Genomic DNA, 24,753 nt, shown 5'->3' with positions numbered 1-24,753 from the left:
CAGCACGTAGAAGGCTGTAGACCAAGTGCTCATAGATGAGATAACTTTGATTGGTACCTGAGGATCAACATGAACATGATAAGTGTTGTGACTAAATGAGCCCCACAGAGATTGCAGCCATGGGCGTAACAGGCTTTTATTCAGAACAAGTAGACACACAAGAAAGATCGGGTGTGAGAACCTCTCAGTAGAATCTCTCCAAACTCAAAGTACATCAAGTTTTAGACCATAAGACAATAAGATATAGGAGCAGAATTAGGCCATTCAGCCCATCGAGTCTGCTCGTCATTTGATCATGGCTAATTTATTTTTTCCCTCAACTCCATTCTCCTGCCTTCTTCCCGTAATCTTTGACACCTTTGTTAATCAAGAATCTTTCATTCTCTGCTTTAAATATATGCAATGTCTTGGCTTCCACAGCCATCTATGACAGTGATTTCCACAGATTCACCACCTTCTGGCTAAAGAAATTTTTCCTCATCTCTGTTCTAAAGAGACATCCCTCTATTTTGTTCTAGACTCTTCCACTACTGGAATCATCCTCTCCATGTTCATTCTGTCTAGGTCTTTCAAAATTTGGTTGGTTTTAAAATAAATCCTTGCCCTCATTCTTCTAAACACCAGTAAGTACAGGCCCAGAGCCATCAAATGTTCCTCATATGTAATGCCTTATAAGACCATAGCATTACGTCCTTATGTTTATATTCTAGTCTTCTCAAATTAATACTAACTGACATTGCATTTCAAATGTTTCAAAGCACATTTATTATCAAAGACAATAAATCTTTTATCAAAGAAATTTGTTTGCTTATAGGCAGCCACAAAGCAAGAAACTTGAATAACCCAATTTTTAAAAAAGACCAAAACCCACGCAGAGAAAGAGGGAGAAAAACACATTGTGCAAACAATAGAAGCAAGCCAGCAGGATCCCAGACCAGACTGACTTCCGGATCCACTCCCAGAGCAGCTGGAGTAGGCCCAAACCCAGCCTTGGTCCCATTTCTTCACACCAGCGGGTCAAAAACACACAGCAGCCGGCTCAGTTCACAGCCTCTGCACCACAGAGACAGGAATGAAAGGGGGAGTGAGCAGAATCAGCCCGACCCTCGCTTCTGTACCCGACACTTAGACTTCCAGTCTATCGTTGCCAGCGTTTAAATTGTCCAAGCACTGAGCAGTGCCACACTCTGGGACTGTGATCCTGGCACCCCTATATGCCTGGGCCACCCCACCCAAAGTCATTCTTGATCTCACCAAATCAGGCCGGCACTTGGAGTGATCCAGCCTCGCACCCGGGTTAGGTGGACGGGTATCAAAACTTCTCCACATCGACTCCTCTCCAAATCACTCACTGCATCTCCAGCAGCGATAAAATTCCGTCTGCTACCCTGGCTCGAACACATTCCACCTCGCAATGCCCCAGCCTCATGAAAGATGTTATAAGCAATGTTTACAATCGGTTCTCTTGCTTTATGATTTACCAGTAAGCATCGCACACCTTTGGTAGCGCCACCTTAAACCGGAACATCTGCCTTTCTTACAACTGACTCAGCCTGAAAACTAACCCTTAGGGAATCATCCACTAGAACTTCCAAGTCCTTTGCACCTCGGGATTTCTGAATTCCTTCCCCGTTTAGCAAATGATCTACAGCTTTATTCCTTTTACCAAAGTGCATTGCTGTACACCTCACTATACTGTATTCCATCTGCCACATGCTTGTCCATTCTCTTACTCTGTCCAAGTCCTTTGCAGACTCCTTTACTACAAATAAAGATAACAGCAGGTAATTGAATACTATTTCAATAGTTACAACTGCATAAATAACTTCAATATTTTATCTGTGGACAGATGGCTCCATAAAATTATAAATGGAAGAATAGATACATCTTAGCTGCCAAGACTATCTTAGAATATTTAAGTATCTTTGTTGGGACAAGGTAATCCACATGAATGGTCTAAAATTTGTTGGAAAAAATGAGCTATCCATAAATAATTATCAATTGACAAGTATGACCGTGACAATGTTAAATAGACAGTCTTTTGTGATCTGAGTCACAACCATGTAAAATATCTTGGCTCAAGGCATCTGATGCCTCGTTTGAGACAGTTCAATTAACATGACTGTTTTGTCTGTATGAGAGTGTCTTATAGTTAAGTCAGTTTTCAAAACACCCCTGAATCACCTTCACACTGTGAACCATTAGATAATCTACTCTCTTTGCTGTTGTTTTTTGTAGCTGTCTTTATAATCTGAAGATTGATCTGAATTTACAGGTTACATTTTGATACATTTTGGTCTTCATTTTTATTAAATCGTTCCTACACAATAATCCTTGAATATACTAGCTGCTTCTTCCCATAAGTGGACTCTAGGGCCTATTTCGGTGCTGTATAATTTTGAGACTCCATGACACTAGAAATGCTTCTGTTATCAAGTAAATTACATTCGAACAATTGTCACAAGCTGCGGTGCTATCATTGGAACAGGAGTGCAATTCAACAAATTCTGTCTTATTTGTTTTTATAGGGCATTAGCAGGAGCACAAATGATATTTCACTTACATTGAAAGAATAACTAAGAATAAAACTGGAATCTCCTGGAATCAAAGTAGGATCAAACTTGCAAGATTCCCAATATTTTATATTGATTATATGAATGAATTTCATGATAATTAAGAGCAGTCTCTAAATATAGTACTATTGCACTGATCAAGATTTAACTGGTTCTCATTAGGGTTCAGCTGATGTTCAGTGGATTGCCCTATAAAACAGCAATCACAGAAAGATGCTGGCATTTATTTTACAGGTGATATCCAAGGACATGGTGGCTGCTGAAGTGAATGCGTTCTGCTATTATCGGGTGGAAAATGCTTCCCTCTCGTTAACAAGTGTCGCCAATTCCCCTGACTCATTATCATTGCTAGTTCAGACTTTTATTAAACGAAGCTTAGCACATCGGAAATTTAATGAAATTCTCCAGGAAAGAAAGAGCATTGGTGATGAAATCAAGGTAAATAAAATTGAAAGTGCTGCATGTCCGGTTTGGGAATTAACCCAATTTTTCTTCTACTATATTGGAAGGCTTCCTTCCTCTGTCTTTTTCAGATATTGCACCATCTTTCTTTTCAAATGTTTTTATCTTTATCCACATCAAAATGCAACTTTTTAAAGATTGCTTGAACTGCTTACAGTACTGTTTTAAACTGTTGCATATCCTCCATGTTTTCCTGACAGAAACTCTCTCCTGTGTTTAATACAGTCAAACACTTCAACCAAAACCATTGCAATTTTTGTGTTCCACCTTAAGGAAATACTCTTGCTTGCTTTTCATTCTGTCCCATTGTAATCCAAGGAGTGACCCAAGATCAATGGATCAAGCTTCACATATACATATTCTAACAGCAATATTTCCACTTCTCATCAGTTATGATGTTGCCTTACGACTATCATCAAGTTATGAACTGTTCTTCAAATTGCATGGTCCAGATTTGGTAGGGTAATGTTGACATTTATCTGCCGTTGTGACCCCGGACAATTATGAACAACCTCTGGCTATCAGCACAAATTCCCGAGTCCTGCAGGGGTGATAGGCAGTCAGCATTGGAGTAAAGTGTGAACCGAGTTAGGGAACAATTTCTGTGGGCAATCCACATGATTCAGCAGCAGCTGAACTTGGCTCAGGGAATGTTTCCCTATTCACTTCAGTGCAAGGAAGGAGCTGTGAATTTTTATATTTGATTTTGTTTTTTAACTGTTTTGAGTGTCTTTAAGAGATGTGTATGTGCTTTTATTTTTTTTAACATTCAATAGTTTCAATGCTTTCTTATTATTTATAAATGTGTGAAGCATTTTGACATCATGAAGTGAGTCAGCTTTGGCAGTTACTGTTATGTGAAAGTAGATTTTTTTGGGGTGGGTTTGTCCTGCCCTCCTCTTCCCTCAAGCTCTCACCTTCACATGATACCCATACAACAGCAAGTCGTATCAATGCCAGGATCTTACTCGTATGAACATCCCGGTGTCCTCCCATACAGGCTTCTGCTGGGCCATTGCACAAGGTAGTATGAACATTGTCAGCAGTCAGCAGTGAGCACAGGCAGCTCACCATCACCCATGGACTGTATGTGAATCCTATGTCATATTACACTTACTTCCTCCTCATCTCTGCTGAAAATCTCCAAACAAGTTTATTGATGCTCCTCCCCAACCACCAGATTTGGCTTCCGTAAAGATTTTCTCACTAGCTTCTTAACCTCCCTCGAATGAAGATTGCCCAATTCTGCATTAAGTATCTAACTACATTTATTATAAATGCTAATTAAACGGCCAGATGTAGGAGCAGAATTAGGCATTTGGCCCATTGAGTATGCTCCGCCATTCAATCATGGCTGAATCCTTTTGTCTCCTCCTCAGCCTCACTCCACATCCTTCTCCCTGTAACTTTGATGCCGTGTCCAGTCAAGAACCTATCAATCTCTGCCTTATAAACACCCAGTGACCAGGTCTCCACAGCTGCCTGTGGTAACAAATTGCACAAATTCACCACCTTATGGCTAAAGAAATGTGTCCACATCTGTTTTAAATGGACACCCCTCTATCCACAGGCTATGCCCTCTTGTCCTAGACTCCCCCACCACAGGAAACATCCTTTCAACATCTACTCTGTCTAGGTCTTTCAACATTCGAAAGGTTTTAATGAGATTCCCCCTCATCCTTCTAAATTCCAGCGAGCATAGACCCAGAGCCATCAAACCTTCCTCATATGATAACCCTTGTATTTCCAGAATCATCTTTGTGAACCTCCTCTGAACCCTCTCCAATGACAGCACATCTTTTCTTAGATGAGGAGCCCAAAACTGTTCACAATACTCGAGGTGAGGCCTCACCAGTGTCTTTGGCAGCATTCTGCACAAGGACTCCAAAGTCCTTTTGCAGCTTAGATTTTTGGATTTTCTCCGTGTTTATCTCCAAATCTATCTAAGTCCTTCTGCCACCTACCTGTTTCCTCAACACTACCTGCCCCTCCACCAATCATCATATGATCTGCAAAACTTGGCAACAAAGCCATCTATTTCATCATCTAAATCATTGACATACAGCATAAGAAGAAGGGGTCCCAACACTGACCCCTACGGAACACCACAAGTCACTGGCAGCCAACCAGAAAAGGATCCTTTCATTCCCATACACTGCCTCTTACCATAGCCAATGCTCTAACCATGCCAGTAACTTGTCTGCAATACCCTGGGCTCTTAACTTGGTAAGCAGCTTTAAGTGTGGCTTCTTGTCAAAGGCCTTCTAGAAGTCCAAATATACAACATCCACTGCATCCCCTTTATCTATCCTACTTGTAATCACCTCAAAGAATTCGAACAGGTTCATCAGACAAAATTTTCCCTTAAAGAAACCATGCTGACTTTGTCCTATTTTGTCCTGTGCCACTAAGTACTCCATAACCTCACCCTCAACAATTGACTCCAGCATCTTTCCAACCACTAAGGTCAGGCTAACTAGTCTATAATTTCCTTTCTGCTGCCTTCCTCCTTTCTTGGAGAGTGGAGTAACAGTTACAGTAATGCCAGAGTCCAATGATTATTGAAAGATCATTACTAATGCCATCACAATCTCTACTACTACCTCTTTCAGAGCCCTAGAGTGCAGTTCATCTGGCCTAGGTCTTTATTTCAGCTTTTTGAGCACCTTGTCCCTTTTAATAGTAACTGCACTCACTTCTCTTCTCTCACACCCTTCAACATCTGGCACACTACCAATGTCTTCCACAGTGATGAATGATGCAAAGTATTCATTTAGTTCATCTGCCATCTCCTTGTCCCCGCTATGATTTCTCCAGCCTCATTTTCTAACAGTCCTATACCCACTCTCACCTCTCTTTTATTTTTTACGTACTTGAAGAAGCTTTTACGATCTACTTTGATATTATTTGCTAGCTTGCTTTCATATTTCATCTTTTCCCTCCTAATGATTGTTTTAGTTGCTCTCTAGGTTTTTAAAAGCTTCCCAATCCTTTATCTTCCTACTAATTTTTGCTTTGTAGTATTGCCTCTCTTTTCCTTAAACAATAGCTTTGACTTCCCTTGTCAGCCACGATTGTACCATTTTGTCATTTGAGTATTTGAGTATCACCTAATGAATATGCTGTCAGACAAATCAGGTGCTTTCCTTTCCTTGACCTTCTGTTTTTGCCACTCTTATGAAAGTATTATGAAAATATTTTATTTAGTTAATTCATGCTGAAGTGATGTCATTAGATCTCTGAGCAGGCCATCTCCTGTATTAACACACTGTTAAAGGTGTGTCCCTTCCACTTGATGCTCAGTTCAATTCATGTTGGATTTGTCACTTAACATTCTGTCCAATATTCTCCACCATCATCATGATAGCAGTGTACATTCCACATTCCACCCCTGGCAAACATCAAGCTGGCACTGCAAGAGCTGAGCACAGTGATCAACAGCCACAAGACAGCACAACCTGATGGCTTCTTAGTTATTGTTGGGGGCTTCAACCAAATTAGCTTGAACAAGTTTCGGATCATCTATCACCGACATGTCACCTTTGGAACCAGAGGAGCCAACACACTTGACCACTGCTACACCACTATCAAGAATGCTTACCATGCCATCCCATACCCGCACTTTGGCAAGTCTGATCAGCTCTCTGTACTTCTGCTCCTAGCATATTGGCAGAGACTGAGGACCACTGCACCCCTAGTATGAATCGTGAAGGTATGGTCAAGGGAGGCAGAAGATCACTTACAGAAATGCTTTGAATCTGTGCACTGGACTATGTTTAGGGATTCTGTTATGTTTTGTAACTCTGAGAAATAGATGGGAGTCCAAGAGATGTGTGACTTAGCTTGTTCTTTTACTTTAAATTATTTTACTACACATGGTAGCATTATGACATATGCAATTCATTTAATTTTACATATCAGCTGTAACAAGTTGCTTAAATGAAGAAGAATGCTTTCTGCAAGAATGCATGTGCAGATGCTACTCCAAAAATATACCTATTATAGTGATAAAGCCCTCTGTGAGAACCACTTTGGAGTCTTCTTCCATCTCCATCTGGAAGTAGGCCTCAGTTAAGTCCACTTTGCTAAAGTGTTTTCCTTCAGAAAGGTTTGGAAAGATATCATCTGTTCTGAACAGAGGGTATTGATTTACTTTCAGTACTGGGCTGATAGTGACTTTAAAATCACCACACATCCTGACTGACCCACTCTTCTTAGCTAGTGGGACTAGTGGCCTTGCCCATGCGATCCATTCAACCTTGGAAAGAATTCCCTCAGCCTCAAGGCGATCTAGTTCACTAGTTACTTTATCATGGATGGTATAAGGATCTGGACAGGCTTTGTAAAACTTGGGTGTGGCATTTTTATTTAACACAATTTTACCCTTGATGTGTTTCAGTTTTCCCAATGCCATCCTTTTATACTGCTGTGGCATCATCCAGTACCTTTCTTAATTCACTCTCAGTTGGCTTTATTGTAGGGGATGTGGCAAGCAAGTGGTGACTAGATTTACAAACCAGTAGTAGTTGTCTCAGCCAATCAGATCTCCACAATGCTGGTTCTCCTGTTTGTACCACATACAAGCCCAAAGTGGCTTCTTGCTTGTTGTATTCCACAGTTACAAATGTCATTTCCACAGGAGTTATCTTTTCTTAAGTATAAGTTCTTAGCTGGATATCTGCAGACTTCAGTTCAGTATCTTTGAAATGTTGTTCAACCTCATTTTGTGGAACGACTGAAACAGCCAAGCCAGCGTCCAAGTCCATTTAAATTAATTTGCCATTCATTTCTGGCATAGGCCATATTGCTTGTCTATTGTTAGTTTTCTTATTGTAAACCTTAAAGCAAATGTGTCCTGTACACTGTTACCATCAGATAGAATTTTCATCAACAGCATGCAGATTAGTGCTCTTTTTGAAACTGAAACTTGACTTTTTAGCTTTTTCTCTCCCTGTGTAGTCCATTTATTTTTGTCTGCCCAACATGCTCTTTCTTTGTGTCCTACTTTGTTGCATTTTCTGCTTTAAATCTGCATTGGTCTGTTGTGTGTGCGGCCCTGCCACAATAGTCACAATGTATTCAGCCAGGCCAGTTTCTGTTTAGATGTTACAATTTTATTCTTGCTCACGTTCATTTCCTGACTGCAACACAATTGCGTCTCTGTCTGCGGTTTCCATTGACAAATCTGTTTCAACTTCTCTTTTAAATGTAAGTTGCACTTCAGTTAGGAGCTATTGAGTGTGTTCTTGTAAAATTCCACAACTAAACAATCTCTCAGTGCATCATTAAGCCCACTACCGAATTGACAATGCTCAGATAACATCTTTATTTCAGCCACATACGCTGAAATGAATTCTCAGTCCTTTAGACTCCACATGTGAAACCTAAAGCACTTCAGTTGTAAGTGTTCCTTCATTACGTTCACAATATCAGCAAAACTCATTTCAGCTAGTTTGGTTAGAGTAGTCAAACTGCTAAACAAACTGTATACCTTTAAATCCAATGCACTCAGCAAAACTGCATCTGCAGATTTCCTCGTGTTTGCGTTTTTAAAACTGGTACAGGTGTCCCCTGCTTTTCGAACGTTTGCTTTACGAAACCTCACTGTTACGAAAGACCTACATTAGTACCCTGTTTTCACTAACAGAAGGTGTTTTCACTGTTACGAAAAAAATCAGCAGGCGATAAAAAATCAGTGCGCAATAAAAGGCAGCGCGCGCCCGGAGCAGCCGCTCTCCCCCGGATTTGGAATGGCATTGCTTTAACACGTGCCTGTGAGCAGCCGTTTGCAAGATAAGTTCTGAGGTATTGGAAAAGCCTAAAAGAGCTCGTAAGGGTGTTACACTTAGCATAAAACTAGACATAATTAAGCATTTTGATTGTGGTGAACAAAGTAAGGACAACGTGAGTTTGGCTTGTGGAAGCTGACGAAGATGATGTTGACAACAGGAATTCTGCAGATGCTGGAAATTCAAGCAACACACATCAAAGTTGCTGGTGAACGCAGCAGGCCAAGCAGCATCTGTAGGAAGAGGTGCAGTCGACGTTTCAGGTCGAGACCCTTCGTCAGGACTAACTCAGTCTCGGCCTGAAACGTCGACTGCACCTCTTCCTACAGAAGATGATGTTGAAGAGGTTTTGGCACCCCATGACCAAGAACTGATAGATGAAGAGCTGATGCAATTGGAAGAGGAAAGGATAACGATCAAAACCAAATGCAGTAGCAAAATGAATGTGAAGCAACTGCGTGCGATTTCCGCTGCAATGATAAAGTACGACTTTAATTTTGAAAGGGTACTTAGGTTTAGGGGATATTTGCAGGATGGTTTGAGTGCTTACAAAGAACTGTATGATAGAAAAATGCGCGAGGCTCAGCAGTCAAGCAAGCCTTCCACATCAGCCACAGCAGACAATGAAACTCGACCTTCGACATCGAGGCAGGCAGTCATAGGAGAAGATGAATGCCGGCTGTAATGGAAACAGAGGACGACGAGATGACACCCCAGTGTCCCACTACCTCAACACCCAGGCCACAGACAGATACCGATTCGCAGAGAATGCAGCAGTAGCTGGGAGGCACACAGCACATCTTTAGGAAAAAAGCCGAAATAAACATGCTAATTAATTAGGTGCCGCCCGACACGTAAATGTCGGCCCAGATCAGAGGCGATGCAATCGGCAATTGGCACTGATCTGGGCCGGCAATTACGTGTCGGGTGGCTCGTAAGTAATTAGCATGTTTATTTTGGCTTTTTTCTTAAACATGTGCAGTGTGCCTTCCGGCTACCGCTAGACCCCTGCACTCTTCGCGGCAATGTATCGGTCGGCGGCCTGAAGGGTGGGGGCCACTGCACCACCCCAGCCTGCGATGACTCAGTCTAACACACCATCATCAGTGTGCTCTGCGCTGTCTTCCCAATTCCAGTAAGTGATACTACACTGTACATAATTATTTCTACTTTATATAGGCTGTGTATTTTTACGTGTTATTTGGTATGATTTGGCAGCTTCATAGCTTAAAGGTTACTGGAGAGAATGTCTTCGCCAACAGCGCTTGCGTGAGATTTTCTGCTGAGAGCACTTGCGTGAGATTTTCGCTTCGGCGAACAGTGCTGGCAATGATTGTGGAAGAGCGTTTCTACTTTATATAGGCTGTGTATTTATCATATTATTCCTGCTTTTACTATACATTACTGTTATTTTAGGTTTTATGTGTTATTTGGCATGATTTGGTAGGTTATTTTTGGGTCTGCGAACACTCACAAAATTTTCCCATATAAATAAATGGTAATTGCTTCTTCGCTTTACGACATTTCGGCTTACGAACCGTTTCATAGGAACGCTCTACCTTCGGATGGCGGGAGAAATCTGTACTTGTTTCTTATCGGCTATTCCATTTGCTTTAAAATACTGCTCAATCTGTTCCATGTAAAATATCCAGTTATCGTTTGTGTTATCGAACATGTCAACCTTCCCGATGTAGCCAGCCATTTCTGCTCTCTTTTTTTATGATTATTATCACTGTTTATAAACCCATGAACTCTTCTGTTTTCTGCCTTATATTTTAAACTCAACTGTTCCTGTCCCTTTTTTTTAAACTCGAACATCACACTGAACTTCAAAAGGTAGGTAGTTGTCTTGGGTTCATTTTTCTAAAATACCTCATGGCCACTTTTATGTTTTGTAACTCCAAAGCAGGAAAAACTAATTGCAAGAAAAATACGGGAGCCCAAGAGATGCAAGCCTTAGTTTGTTCTTTAACTTTAAGCAAGTTGTACATGCATCATGATGTAAGCGATTCACTTATTTCTAAATATAACCTGTAATGGATTATTTAAACAAACAAGAAAGCTTAATCAAACAATATATTTACAATATTACTCAAATACTACTGAAATCTTAAATACACAACACCTTCGGATGAGAATGAATATACCACAGTACTCAGCAAATTCATCATGACCTGTGTGGATGAGTGTGTGCCTTCAAGAACATACCAAACATACCTAAACCAGAAGCCATGAATGAACCAGGAGGTTCATAGTCTGCTGAAGGCTAGATCTGTGGAGTTCAAGAAAGATGATCCAGAACACTACAAGAAGTCCAGGGATTACTTACAGAAGGCCATCATGAGAGTGAAAACACAATTCCATCTGAAATTAGAGACACAATCAGATCCATGACAGGTGTAGCAGGATTTGCATGTCATTACTTCCTAGAAGATGAAACCTAACATCATGAATGGCTGTGATACCTCACTCCAAGATGAGTTCAATGCCTCTTATGTATGCTTTGAAAAGGGAGAATAAAACCACACCAGTGTGAATCCACACAGTATCTGGCAAATCTGTGATCTTTGTCTTGAAGGCTGACACCACAGCACCTTTTAAGAGGTGAAGCCTCACAAAGTGCCAGGCCCCACCGTGTTCCTATCAGGGTACTGAAAAGCTGTGCTGAACAACTACCTGGAGTGCTCGAGGACATCCGCAGTCAGACGTTCCTCTGCTTTAAAAGGGTATCAATCACCCATAAAGATCAGGGTGAGCTGCCTCAAAGACTTACATCTCCTGTGATGAAGAGCATTGAGAGGTTGGTCATGGCTAGAATTAACTCCTGCTTGAGCAAGGACCTGGATCCATTGCAATATCCCTATGGCCACAACAGATCTACTGCAGACTGTTTCAGGGATTAACCCTCAACAATAATGATCAGTTAGGCATAGAGAGAATCCATATTTACTGACATAACAAATACCTTTATTGGTTCAGTTAACAAAATGAACATGAAATATACAAAACAAAATAGCATACCTGTGTGCACATGCAATATATTTCTCTGACCCTCCCTGAATAGCCAAAGAATAGAAAACATTAACACCTGAGTAAAGGAGTCTACACTAGCCAAGAATGCTTCATGATCCTGACGTAATCCCCACATTTCCAACATGGGATCATCGACTTCTGTGATGGTTGGTCCCCAGACTTGTCACCAATTGTACTCCCAAAATTCTATATTCTCATCCTTTTCCTTATCAGATCAATCCATCATGTTTGGATTTTGTTGGCTTGGGCTCCCCTGGCTGACCTTTCTCATTGGATCAGGTCCATAGCAGTGTATTTGTGCTTCAGGTAAGTTCCTCTGTTCTTTCTAAATCAGACCATTTCAAACTATTTTATCCAGGCCAGCCAAACATTAGGCTCAGGCAACTTCAGATCACAAGTTGTTCTTTCTACAAGCCTGCCATTTTTACTTAACTGAACAGCTTCTTATTTGGAAATGGTCTCAGGTTTAGTATTTCAAAAGCAGAACTCTCATTGTGTCCACTTTCATGCAGTGATTTAGTCATTCCTGAGAAAGAATCTGTTCACAAAATGGAGGCTTCAAGAAGCCTCACAAATTGACAGTCTCCACTCCTTCAACCACGTGGCAGGAACAAAGCTATTTGCTTTGTCTGCTTCCAGTGCCCTTGACTCATTCCTGTTTGCTAATTCACAAATTTTAATTCCTTTCGGTCAACAGGATACAATCTCACTGGCTCTCCACTTGGCCCTGGACCACCTGGACAACAGCAATACCTATGTCAGGCTGCTGTTATTAATTATATTTTGGTATTCAATACTATCATTCTATCAGTACAAATCAACAAGTTTCAAAACCTCTGTACCTTCCTCTGCAATAGGATTCTTAACGCCCTTATCAGGATAACAAGTCAGTGCAGGTCGGTAATATCATCTCCTCCTCTTTAATATTCAACATAGGCTCAGCTCAAGGATGCATGCTTAGCCTGCTGCTCTACTCTGTCTGCGTCATGACCATGGGGCTAGGCACAAACAGCATTTATTAATTTGCCAAATGGACCCGCTGTCATTGGGCCCAACACATTGACAGAAGCACAAAGAAGGCATGACAATGGCTAAAGTTAATTGGAAGCTTGAGGAGATTTGGTACATCATCAAAGACTTTAGCAAATTTCTACAGATGTACCACAGAGAGCATTCTTACTGGGTGCATCACTGCCTGGTACAGAGGCTCCAGTGCAGAGGATCAAAAGAAGGAGAATAGGGATGTGGACTCAGTTCCATCACGGGTGCAAGATTCCAATCAATGAGAACATCTTTAAAAGGTGGTGGCTCAGGAAGACAACAGAAGTACAGGGCTACGGTAGGAAACTTTGTCACATGGTGTGAGCAGAATTATCTGCAGCTTAATGTGACAAAGACTAAGGAGCTGGTGGTAGACCTGAGGAGAGCTAAGGTACCGGTGACCCCTGTTTCCATCCAGGGGGTCAGTGTGGACATGGTGGAGGATTACAAATACCTGGGGATACGAATTGACAATAAACTGGACTGGTCTAAGAACACTAAGGCTGTCTACAAGAAGGGTCAGAGCCGTCTCTATTTCCTGAGGAGACTGAGGTCCTTTAACATCTGTCGGACGACGCTGAGGATGTTCTATGAGTCTGTGGTGGCCAGTGCTATCATGTTTGCTGTTGTGTGCTGGGGCAGCAGGCTGAAGGTAGCAGACACCAACAGAATCAACAAACTCATTTGTAAGGCCAGTGATGTTGTGGGGATGGACTGGACTCTCTCACGGTGGTGTCTGAAAAGAGGATGCTGTCTAAGTTGCATGCCATCTTGGTCAATGTCTCCCATCCACTACATAATGTACTGGGTGGGCACAGGAGTACATTCAGCCAGAGACTCATTCCACTGAGATGCAACACAGAGCGTCATAGGAAGTCACTCCTGCCTGTGGCCATCAAACTTTACAACTCCTCCCTTGGAGGTTCAGACATCCTGAGCCGATAGGCTGGTCCTGGACTTATTTCATAATTTACTGGCATGATTTACATATTACTATTTAACTATTTATGGTTCTATTACTATTTATTATTTATGGTGCAACTGTAATGAAAACCAATTTCCCCCGGGATCAATAAAGTATGACTATGACTATGACTATCCATCATTAAAGATCCTCACCATCTGGGACATATCCGCTTATCATTACTACGATCAGGCAGGCTGTGCTGAAGTCCCACTATCAACATTTAGAAATAGTTTCTTTTCCGCTTCCAATATACCTCTGAACAGTCAATGACTACCTAGCTAACACGAGGAATTCTGCAGATGCTGGAAATTCAAGCAACACACATCAAAGTTGCTGGTGAATGCAGCAGGCCAGGCAGCGTCTCTAGGAAGAGGTACAGTCGACGTTTCGGGCCGAGACCCTTCGTCTACCTAGCTATTTGTTTTTTTGTATTATTTATTTAATTATTTAAATGTAACTTATATTGATCATCTACAACAGATCAAGTTAAAAAATATCTGAGTCATTTCAATAGATCCACCCTCCATAAGTATTGAAGACCTATAGTAATATAGCAAATTAAACAATGTTTTTACCATTCATCTATCCCAGTTAACTAGCCCTATATTCTTACCGATCATCTCCCCATTTTGGTTTGCAGGTTGCCCTTGATGCGATAACATGGAAATGGGGAATCAAGGTGGAACATGCTGAAATGTAAGTTTAAAGCAAGAAATTCTCCATGTTTCAAAACCTATCATAAAGCTGTATTAGCAATTATAAGTTAACCCCTTCATTCATTAGGAACGTTCTTGGAAGGTCCAAGCTTATTCCCAGGTTTTGAACATGTTATAAAAATGGAGTCAGAGACACTGCTCTTCAAGGTGTTATTGAGGCATCATCTGATTGACAATAATGTTCTGCTGCACTCCCCCACAGAGAAATTTGAAACTTTCCCAGCCAATATTTAACATCAGGTCTTCAGTTGTGTCTGCACACCTGTTTTCCTGCAGATTAATGAGTGAATTTGATTTATGACAACTGCAGGTGGCTGTTCCTATTTCATAAGAGCACAGAATAGATGACTGGACATGAAATGGAATTACACTCAGTGGCTACTTTATTAGGTCCACCTGCACGCCTGCTTGTTTATGCAAATACCTTATCAGCCAATCATTAGCAGCAACACGATATGTATAAAAGCATGCAGATATTGTCAAGAGGTTCAGCAACATAAGATGCTGGAAATCCAGAGCAAAAGACACAAAATGCTGGAGGAACTCAGCAGGTCATGCAGCATCTATGGAAATGAATAATCAGTCATCATTATTCAGGGGGAAGGAGCCAGAATAAGAAGGTAAAGAGTACAAGCTGGAAGGTGATAAGTTAAACCAGGAGGGTGGAGAGGGCCCGACATTAGTGAGAAGGGAGAACTGCTTTGTTGAGCACCTTTGCTCCATTGGCAAAAGTGTCCAACCATTTTAATTCCAAATCCCATTCCCATTCTGACATGACAGTCCCTGGCCTCCTCTACTGTCATGATGAAGCCACTCTCAGGTTGGAAGAGCAACACCTCATATACCATCTGGGTAGACTCTAGACTTACAAGTTCCTGGGTGTCAACATATTTGAGGATGTGTCCTGGGCAAAAAATTTACAATTGAAGTAAGGAATAGATTTCAAAGTCTAGAAATAGAATCTGTTGAAGATGATAGCAATCATGTAGAAATGAAGTTTAACTCTCTAAAGGATGCCTTGGTAGAATCAACAAAGTCAGTGATTCTTAAAAAAGAAAAAAGCACAAACAATAAATGGATGACAGATGAAATCAAAAATCTAATGGAAGAAAGGAGATGGAAGAAAAGCAAATCCAATAGAATATAAGTCCTTAGATTAAAAAGTTAAAAGCTTATGTCAAAAAGCCAAAGAAGAATGACTAAACCAAGAATGTGAGCAATTAGAAAGAATCCCTATTACTGATCCAAAAAGCCAACAAATCAAGAATATCACTGGTAAAAAGCTCCTCTGTTCTTCAGGTGGATGTTTGAATGCAAAGAGCGGTATCATTACCAAGGAAAAAGATGAGATTATGAACAGTTGGACTGAGTATATTCAGGAATTGTTTGAAGACGATCGAGGAGAAAAACCAGAAATTAAGAAGAACATTGAAGGTCCAAGCATTTTAAAATCTGAAGTTCATAATGCAATAAATAAGATGAAGAAAGGAAAGGCAGCAGGTCCTGATGAATTAGTAATAGAACAAATTATCGCCCTTGAAGAATTGAAAAACTTACTGATTTAATCAATGACATTTATGACACTGGAATAATACCAGAAGAGATGAAAAAAATCAGTAAGTACCACTCTTCCTAAGAAACCTGGAGCAACAGAATGTGAATTACATAGGGCCATATGTTTAATGAGTCATATCACTAAGATACTTCTAAGAATTTTGATGACAAGAGCTGAAAGTAAGATACAGGCTGAAATAGATAAAGAACAATGTAGTTTTCTGAAAGACAAAGGTACAAGAAACATGATATTGATGTTAAGGATACTATCAGAACGAGCTATTCAAGTGCAAAAAGATTTGTTTGTTTGTTTGTTTTATTGACTACACAAAAGCATTTGATAAAGTGAAAGTTATTCAAAATATTAATAGAACTCTAGATTTAGATTCAAAATCAGAAATCTGTACTGGGAACAAACTGCCACTGTAAGAATAGATGGAGAAGTGAGTCAGTTTACGAGAATCAAGAGAGGCATCAGACAAGGGTATGTTTTCTCCCCTGATTTGTTTAATGTGTACAGTGAAACAATACTACAAAAAATAAGAGACATCTTGAGTATCAATGTTGGCGGTGAAAGCATCAATAATTTTAGATATGCTGATGACACTGTGTCAACTGCAAGTACGGAGGAAGAACTACAAAACTTAATTGATATAGTTGTTGAAGAAAGTGCAAAAATGGGTCTATCTATCAACTGTAAAAAGACAGAATGTATGGTGATATCCAGAAAGAAGGAAAATCCTATATGCAGGCTGAGAATAAACGGGGAAGACATAAAACAAGTACAGAACTTTTGCTACTTAGGAAGCTGGGTGACATCAGATGGCAGGTGCGACATGGACATGAAAAGAAGAATAGGGATGGCAAAAGACACCTTTATGAGAATGAAGAGTATACTGACCAACACTAAACTAGGCATGACAACTCGCCTCAGAGTACTGAAATGTTACATTTATCCAGTTATGTTACATGGATCAGAATGTTGGACAATATCTAGTAACATGAGGAACAAATTGAAGCAGCAGAGATGTGGTTTTTGAGGAGGATGCAAAGAATATCATGGATGAAACAAATATCTAATGAGGATGTCATAACAGAGCAAGCACAAAATGAGAAATAATGTATGAGATCATGAAAAGGCAATGTAAATTCACTGGACATGTGATTAGGAAAGAGGAGTTAGAATGCACGGTAATTATGGGAAAGACTGAAGGGAAGAAAGCAAGAGGAAGACAGACAAATGGTGATGGAGACAGCAGCCAGAGAACTGGAAATAAATACCAATGAATTGATCCACTTGACCGGAAACAGGAGTGTGTGGGTCATGGCAGTCAAAGCTCAAACTGGGCACGGCACCTGTTGATCCTGGGCCTAACGTACTGATGCAGTGATAAAGAAGGCACGTCGATGGCTATATTTCATTAGAAGTTTGAGGGAACTAGTATGTCAACAAGAACACTTGCAAATTTTTTCAGATATACTGTGGAGAGCATTCTAACTGATTGCATCACCGTTTGGTATGGAGGGGCCACTGCACAGGATCAGAAGAAACTGCAGAAAGTTGTAAACTCAGCCAGATCCGTCTTGGGCAAAAGCCTCTCCAACACCCTGGACTGGAGCCTGAAGATACACACTCAATGTTTCAGGAACAGCTTCTTCCCCTCCGCCATCAGGTTTCAAAATGGACAATGAACCCATGAACACCACCGCACTATTTTCCCTCTCTTTTTGGACTGCTTAATTTAACTTTCTTTTTTTATATAAACTTATTGTAATTTATAGGTTTTGTTATTATGTATTGTAATGTACTGCTGTTGCAAAACAACAATTTTCACAACATACGCCAGCGATTTTAAACCTGATTCTGACTCTGAACCTGATGGCATAATCATCAATTTCTCCAACTTCCAATAATTCTTCCCCCTCCCCCTTCCCTCCTCTTCAATTTCCTATTCTGCCCCTCCTTTATATCTGCCCTTCTCCTCACATACCTATCACCCTTCTTTGGTGCTCTTCCTCCTTCCCTTTCTCCTATGGTCCATTCTCCTCTCCTATCAGATTCCTTCTCCTGCAGCCCTTTACCCTCTCCACCTATCACCTCCAGGCTTCTTACTTCATCCCCCTTCCCCCTCCCACCTGGCTTCACTTATCACCATTTGTATGTGTTGTGCAAGAGGTTTAGTTGTTGTTCAGACTGAACATCAGAATGGAGATGAAATATAATCCAAGTGACTTTGACCGTGTTGGTTGCAGACAGAGTGGTTTCATTATCTCAGAAACGGTTGATGTCCTGGGGTTTTCAGACACAATACTTTCTTGAGTTTACACAGATGGTGTAAAAAGCATGCAGTGAATGTCAATTCTGTGGTGAAAAACACTTTGTTAATGAGTGAGGTCAGAGAAGAATGGCCAAACTCATTCAAGCTGACACAAATAACCGTGTGTTATAACAGTGATGTGCAGAAAAGTATCTCTGAACGCACAACACATCGAACCTTGAAGTGGATGAACTACAGCAATAGAAGACTACTAGCATGCACATAGTGGCCACTTTATTAGGTACAGGAGGAACCTCATAAAGTGGCCATTGAGAGTATGCCATCCATTGTGAAAAACTCACTAGTAGCTAAAACTGGATGCTGGTTTTGTGTTTTGGAAAGATGGGTGACTGATCGGAGAGAACCATGTCTTCATTGTGCTGCAACTGCTGCAGCCCAATTGTTTTGAAGATTACTCTGCAATGTGGAGTCTGGCTGGCACCTCAGTGTCTGCCACAATTTGACAGCGTGACTTTGAGACTGTTGACTGCTTTTTCATCCTGCCTACTTTTACTTCAGTCATTTATTGGGTGAGATTAACTAAGTTGGTGGTGAGTGAGAACTGTGAGCTTCCACGGGCACTGGTACAGCTACCCATTTGCCAAGATATTCAAAGACAGTGTCACCACAAACATTCTACCTCAGGGTCACTTCAGGCAGTGTTGTCCAATTAGGCCACATTACATAGAGTATGTTGCATACTGTACTGTTGCTCTCTTTTCGGGGCAAGGGATTGTGGAAAGGGGAGCAGGGTTACCTGGGGCCAATTAATTGAATGTGGAGCGACATTTTGTGTGTAGCTCCTGAAGGAATCATCAAGTATTCCCATTTGGAAATATTACAGCTGAAATCTACAGGAACAGAGACTGCAGTAAGGAGAATTGTTTCAACCTGTTTAAAAGCACTAACAATCTTCCGACCTGTCAGGTTGTGGCCTCCAGACCTCACAGGGAGAAAATGCAGTAGCTGGAAGCTCAGGAGAGGCATTTATTGTCTCAGTGTGACTGTCCAGAAGGACTCTAGGTAAAACTGAAGTGCAGGGCCCTAAGGCCCTCCTTACCATTCTACTGGCTAATATATAGTCTCTGGAAAATAAAGCTGAAGACCTCAGAGCAAGACTGCAGTACCAGAGGGACATCAGAGATTGTTGTATACTCTGCTTCACAGAAACATGCCTCACCCGAGCGCTCCAGACACATCACTTCAGTCTGACGGCTTCACCAACTACCACATGGAATGATGGTGACATCAGAAAAGGTAAAGGTGGTGGCACTTGCTTCAGGATTAACACTTTGTGTTGCACAGATATAGCAGATCTGTCTCAATCCAGCTCCCTTTCCTAGAACATTTGGCAAACAAGTGTTGTCCATTCTATCTGCTGAGGGAGTTCTCCACCATCAGCAAGGTAACAGTGTACGTTCCACATTCGAATCCTGGCAAATGTCAAGCTGACACTGCAGGAGCTGAGCACAGTGATCAACAGTCATGAGACAACGGACCCTGATGCATTTCTGATCTTCATGGGGAACTTCAACCAGGCCAGCATGGAGAAACCTTTAATCAACTACCACCAGCAGGTCACCTGTGAAATCAGAGGGACCAACACACTGCCTCACAAGAATACTTTATGTGTCATCCACACCCACACTTTGAAAAAGCCGATCACCTGGCTATACTTCAATTGCCAGCTACAAGCAGCTCCAGTGGTGTGGACCAGGAAGGTATATCAAGGGAGGCAGGTAAGCACTTAGAAGACTGATTTTAATCAGTGGACTGGACCGTATTCAGGATTTATTTTCAGATCTGAATGAATATGCCACGACTTCATTAAGACCCAAGTGGACAACTGTGTGCCTTCAAGAACATACTGAGTCTTCCCAAAGCAGAAACTTTGAGGACTAAATCTGTAGCAGTCAAGACCAGCGATCCTGAGCCCTTCAAGTAGACCAAGTACAACCTGTGGAAGGCTACTGTGAGTGAAAAACTAACTTCAAGTGCAGTTGGAGGCAGAAATGGATGCACAAAAGCTGTAGCAGGGTTTGGATGCCATTACTTCATATGAGGTAGAATCTAACAGCATAAATGACAATGTTACTTCATTCCTCAATGACTTTTATGCACACTTTGAAAGGGGAATAACACTAAATCTGTGCGAATCCCTATAGCATCAGGCTATCCAGCCATCTCTGTCCCGGAGGCCAACATCAGAACATCCTTCCAGGGGATAAACCTTCGTAAAGCACTAGGCCCTAAAAGTGTACATGGCAAGTATTGAAAATCTGTGCCAACCAATGGATGGAGTGCTCAAGACATCTTCAGCCTGTGGTCCATGGTTTCCCCTGATCTGCTTCAAAAGGGCTTCATACCAGTTCCCAAGAAGAACAGGATGAGTTGCCTCAAAGACTATTACCCAGTAGGACTCACATCTGCCTTAATGGAGTGTTTCAAGAAGTCAGTTATGTCTAGAATTAACTCCCGCCTAAGCAAGGACCTGGACCCGCTGCAATTCATCTTCTGCTGAGTCACAGTTTTTAATTCTTTTTGGTCAACAAGATGCAATCTCATCTGGCCTTGGACCACCTGAACAACTGCAATACCTATGCCAGGCTGCTGTTTATCATTTATATCTTGGTGTACAATACCATCATTTCCTCAGTATTAGTAACCAAGCTTCAGAACCTGGGCCTCTGTCCCTCTTTCTAAAACTCCCTTATTGGAAGGTTGATAAGTAACATCTCCACCTCTCTGCTTGGTCCACTGCTGTCTCCTCTCTACTCACATGACTGTGTGGTAAGCACAGATCAGACACCATCTATAAATTATTTGATGACACCCACTGTTATTGGTAGAATCTCAGATGGTGATGAGGAGGCTTACAGGAATGAGATAAACCACTGGTTGAGTTGTGTCACAACAAGAAGCTCACATTCAACATCAGCAAGACCAAGGAACTTACTGTGGACTTCAGGAAGGGGAAGGCAGGAGAACACACATCAGTCCTCACTGAGTGGTCAGTAGTGGAAAGGATGAGCAGCTTGAAGTTTCTGGGCATCAAACATCTCAGAGGAACTATCCTGAGTACAACGCATCAATGCAATCAAGAAGATGGCACACCAGCAGTACTACTTCATTAGGAGTTTGGGAAGATTTAATATGTCACAGTTTTCTATAGATAGATGGCAGAAATCATTCTGATTGGTTACATCACCACCCGGTATTGAGGCTCCAACGTACAGGGTTGCAAGAGGCTGAGAGCCTTTCAGACTCAGCCAGCCCCATCACAGGTATAACCCTACCCACCAATAAGGACATCTTCAAGGGACAATGCCTCAAGAAGGTGGCATCCATCATTAAGAACCCTCACTATCCAGAACATGCCCTCTTCTCATTACCACCACTGAACAGACTCACACTCAATGTTTTCGAAACAGCTTCTTCCCCTTCACTGTCAGATTTCTGAATAGTCCATGAACCGAAGATCACTACCTCATTATTCCTTTTCTCCCCCATTATTTATTTATTTTTGTAATTTACAGATTTTTACGCCTTTGCACTGCATAGCTGCCAGTAAAAAAATTCACCTTGTAAGTCTGTGATAATAAAACTGATTCTGAAATTAATAGTTGATAGCCAAGTATTGAATGGTACCATGTGAAGGACATTATTGAGATAACAGGAGTCTGTATTGAAATGAAACTGCAGACTTGCATACAATAAAGATAAAATTCTTGCTTTGCTTGTTTACCTCTATTACAGTAAAGATGTCCATATTCCTGCAGAACTTCAGCACTCGATAGCAGTGGAAGCAGAGGCACACAGAAAAGCAAAGGCCAAGGTAGGGTAGGCCAAATTATCTTCAGGAGATTGTGAACAATTAATGCTGATTCATCTATTCTTTCTAATTTATGAACAAAATATACTTTAAACCAGAGGTTACTGCTTGCAGAGGTAGGGAGAGAGAGGATTAGAGAGATAATGCAGAACTAAGTACAAATGAGGACTAACTGAGATTACTCATTCTTGTTATCATTTCCGACATGTAGGGTATTCAAAGATATGTCCTATTTTATCCAATTCTGAAGACAATGCTAAGATTACACTGAGGGACTTCTGCTAGTCAGTTGAATACAAGCTTAATTGAAACCTGGTATTTGAAACATAACACTAGCTTGTTACATTTCAAATACCGGGTTTCAAATGAGCTTGTATTCAACTGTAAGTATATGTAAGTATATTGGATATGCATTCACAGAATTATAAAATGATATGACAGAAATAGCTACTGGTGCATTGCTTGTGATGTTGCTAGAACTATCTAATTAATCCCACTCTCCCATTTCTTCCAAATCAGTATCAGGATCAGGTTTAATATCACTGGCAGATGTCGTGAAATTTGTTGTTTTGTGGCAGCAGAATATTGCAATATAATTTTTTTTTTAATTATAAATCACAATAAGAGCTATATACAAAAATTAAATGAAATAGGTAGTGCAAAAAGAGAGCAAGGAAAAGAAAAAAAAGTAAGGTAGTCTACAGGAGTTCATTTTCCATTCAGAAATTTGATGGCAGAGGAAAAGCAGCTGTCTTTGAAATATATATTGCCTGTCTTCAGGCTCTTGTACCCCCTCCTGGATGATTGGGGTTCTTAATGAAGAATGCCACCTTTTTGAGCATTGCCTATTGAAGGTATCCATGATGCTGGGTAGGATAGTGCCCATGATGGAGCTGGCTGAGATTACAGCTTCTGCTCCTGTGCAGTGAGTAGCCCCTCCATTACCAGACGATGATGCAATCAGTTTAAATGCTTTCCACAGTACACCTATAGAAACTTGCGAGAGTCTTTGGTGACATACCAGGTCTCCTCAAACTCCTAATGAAATATAGCCACTGTCATGTCTTCTTCATAATTGCATCAATATGTTGGGCCCAGGATAGATCTTCAGAGATATTAACAGCCTGGATCTTGAAATTGCTCTCTTTCCACTGCTGATCCCTCAATGAGGACTGGTATGTGTTCCCTTGAATTCTCCTTCCTGAAGTCCACAATCAATTCCTTAGTCTTACTGATATTGAGTGGAATGTTGTTGTTGCAACACTATCTCACTTCATCATCATCTGAAATTCTGCCAACAATAGATCAGCAAATTTATATATGGTGTTTGAGCTATCCTAGCCACAGTCATCGGTTAAAGAGAGTAAAGCAGTAAGCTAAGCACACGTGAGGAGGTCATGTCATTTCTGATGCGCATTGACTATGGTCTCCCAATCAGCAAGTCAATGATCCAGTTGCAGAGGGAGATTCAGAGGTGGCCCAGGTTTTGAAGCTCGTTGATTAGTACTGAGGGTATGATTGGGTTGAATGCTGAGCTAGTAATCAATAAACCACTGCCTGACATAGGTATTGCTTCCCAAATAACTTCATAAACTTTCCCTTTGAATTTTTATCCAATTCCCTTTTGGCAGACAGCATCAGATAGAAAATGAGTTAATGTTTCTACAAAGGAAATTATAGGCCAGTGAGCCTAACCTCAGTGTTTGGGAAAGTGTTAGATTCTATTATCAAGGCTGAGGTTTCAGGGTACTTGGAGACTAACAATAAAATAAGTCAAGTCAGCATGGTTTCTGTAAAGGGAAATTTTGCCCGACAAATCTGTTACGAGTTCTTGGAGGATGTAACAAACAGATTGGACAAAGGAGAAGCAGTGGATGTCATTTACTTGGGTTTTCGGAAGGCATTTGATAAGGTGCCACACATGAGGCTGCTTAACAAGAGCAAATCCTGTTGTGTTACGAGAAAGATATTGGCATGGATAGAGGAATGGCTGACAGGCAGGAGGCAGCGAGTGGGAATAAAGGAGGCCTTTTTTAGTTAGCTGCCAGTGACTAGTGATGTTCCTCAGGGGTCAGTATTGGGACTGCTGCTTTTCACATTGAAATTGATTTGGATAATGGAATTGATGGCTTTGTGGCAAAGTTTGTGGATAGTACAAAGATAGGTTGAGGTGTTGGTAATGCTGAGGAAGCAATGCGATTGCACAGGACTTAGGCAAATTGGAAGAATGGGCAAAAAAGTGGCAGATGGAATATAGTGTTAGAAATGTATGATAATGCATTTCGGTAAAAGGAACAATAGTGCAGACTATTATCTAAATGGGGAGAAGGTTCAAACATCAGAGGTGCAGAGGGACTTAGGAGCCCTCAAGCAAGACTCCCAGAAGGTTAATTCACAGGGTGAGTCTGTGGTAAAGTGGGCAAATGCAATATAGGCATCTATTTCAAGGGGAATAGAATATAAAAGCA

At 41.1% G+C, this 24,753-nt stretch overlaps 1 protein-coding gene across 4 annotated transcripts in view; it reads left to right on the top strand.

The window, feature by feature from the left end:
- LOC140206010 (podocin-like) overlaps positions 1–24,753 on the top strand; it is a 47,708-nt gene that overhangs the window by 20,832 nt on the left and 2,123 nt on the right. For 2 of the 4 annotated variants that reach the window (XM_072274028.1, XM_072274027.1), the window contains exons 5-7: positions 2,808–3,011; positions 14,506–14,561; positions 22,210–22,288. In XM_072274028.1, the coding sequence (XP_072130129.1) occupies positions 2,808–3,011; positions 14,506–14,561; positions 22,210–22,288 (339 nt within the window). The remainder of the gene's footprint in view (positions 1–2,807; positions 3,012–14,505; positions 14,562–22,209; positions 22,289–24,753) is intronic. The other 2 variants (XM_072274030.1, XM_072274029.1) reach the window with 1 other exon arrangement.

This window comes from Mobula birostris, chromosome 12, assembly GCF_030028105.1.
Source record: "Mobula birostris isolate sMobBir1 chromosome 12, sMobBir1.hap1, whole genome shotgun sequence".
Taxonomy (NCBI): domain Eukaryota; kingdom Metazoa; phylum Chordata; class Chondrichthyes; order Myliobatiformes; family Myliobatidae; genus Mobula; species Mobula birostris.
This window is presented reverse-complemented; position numbering and strand designations above follow the sequence as displayed.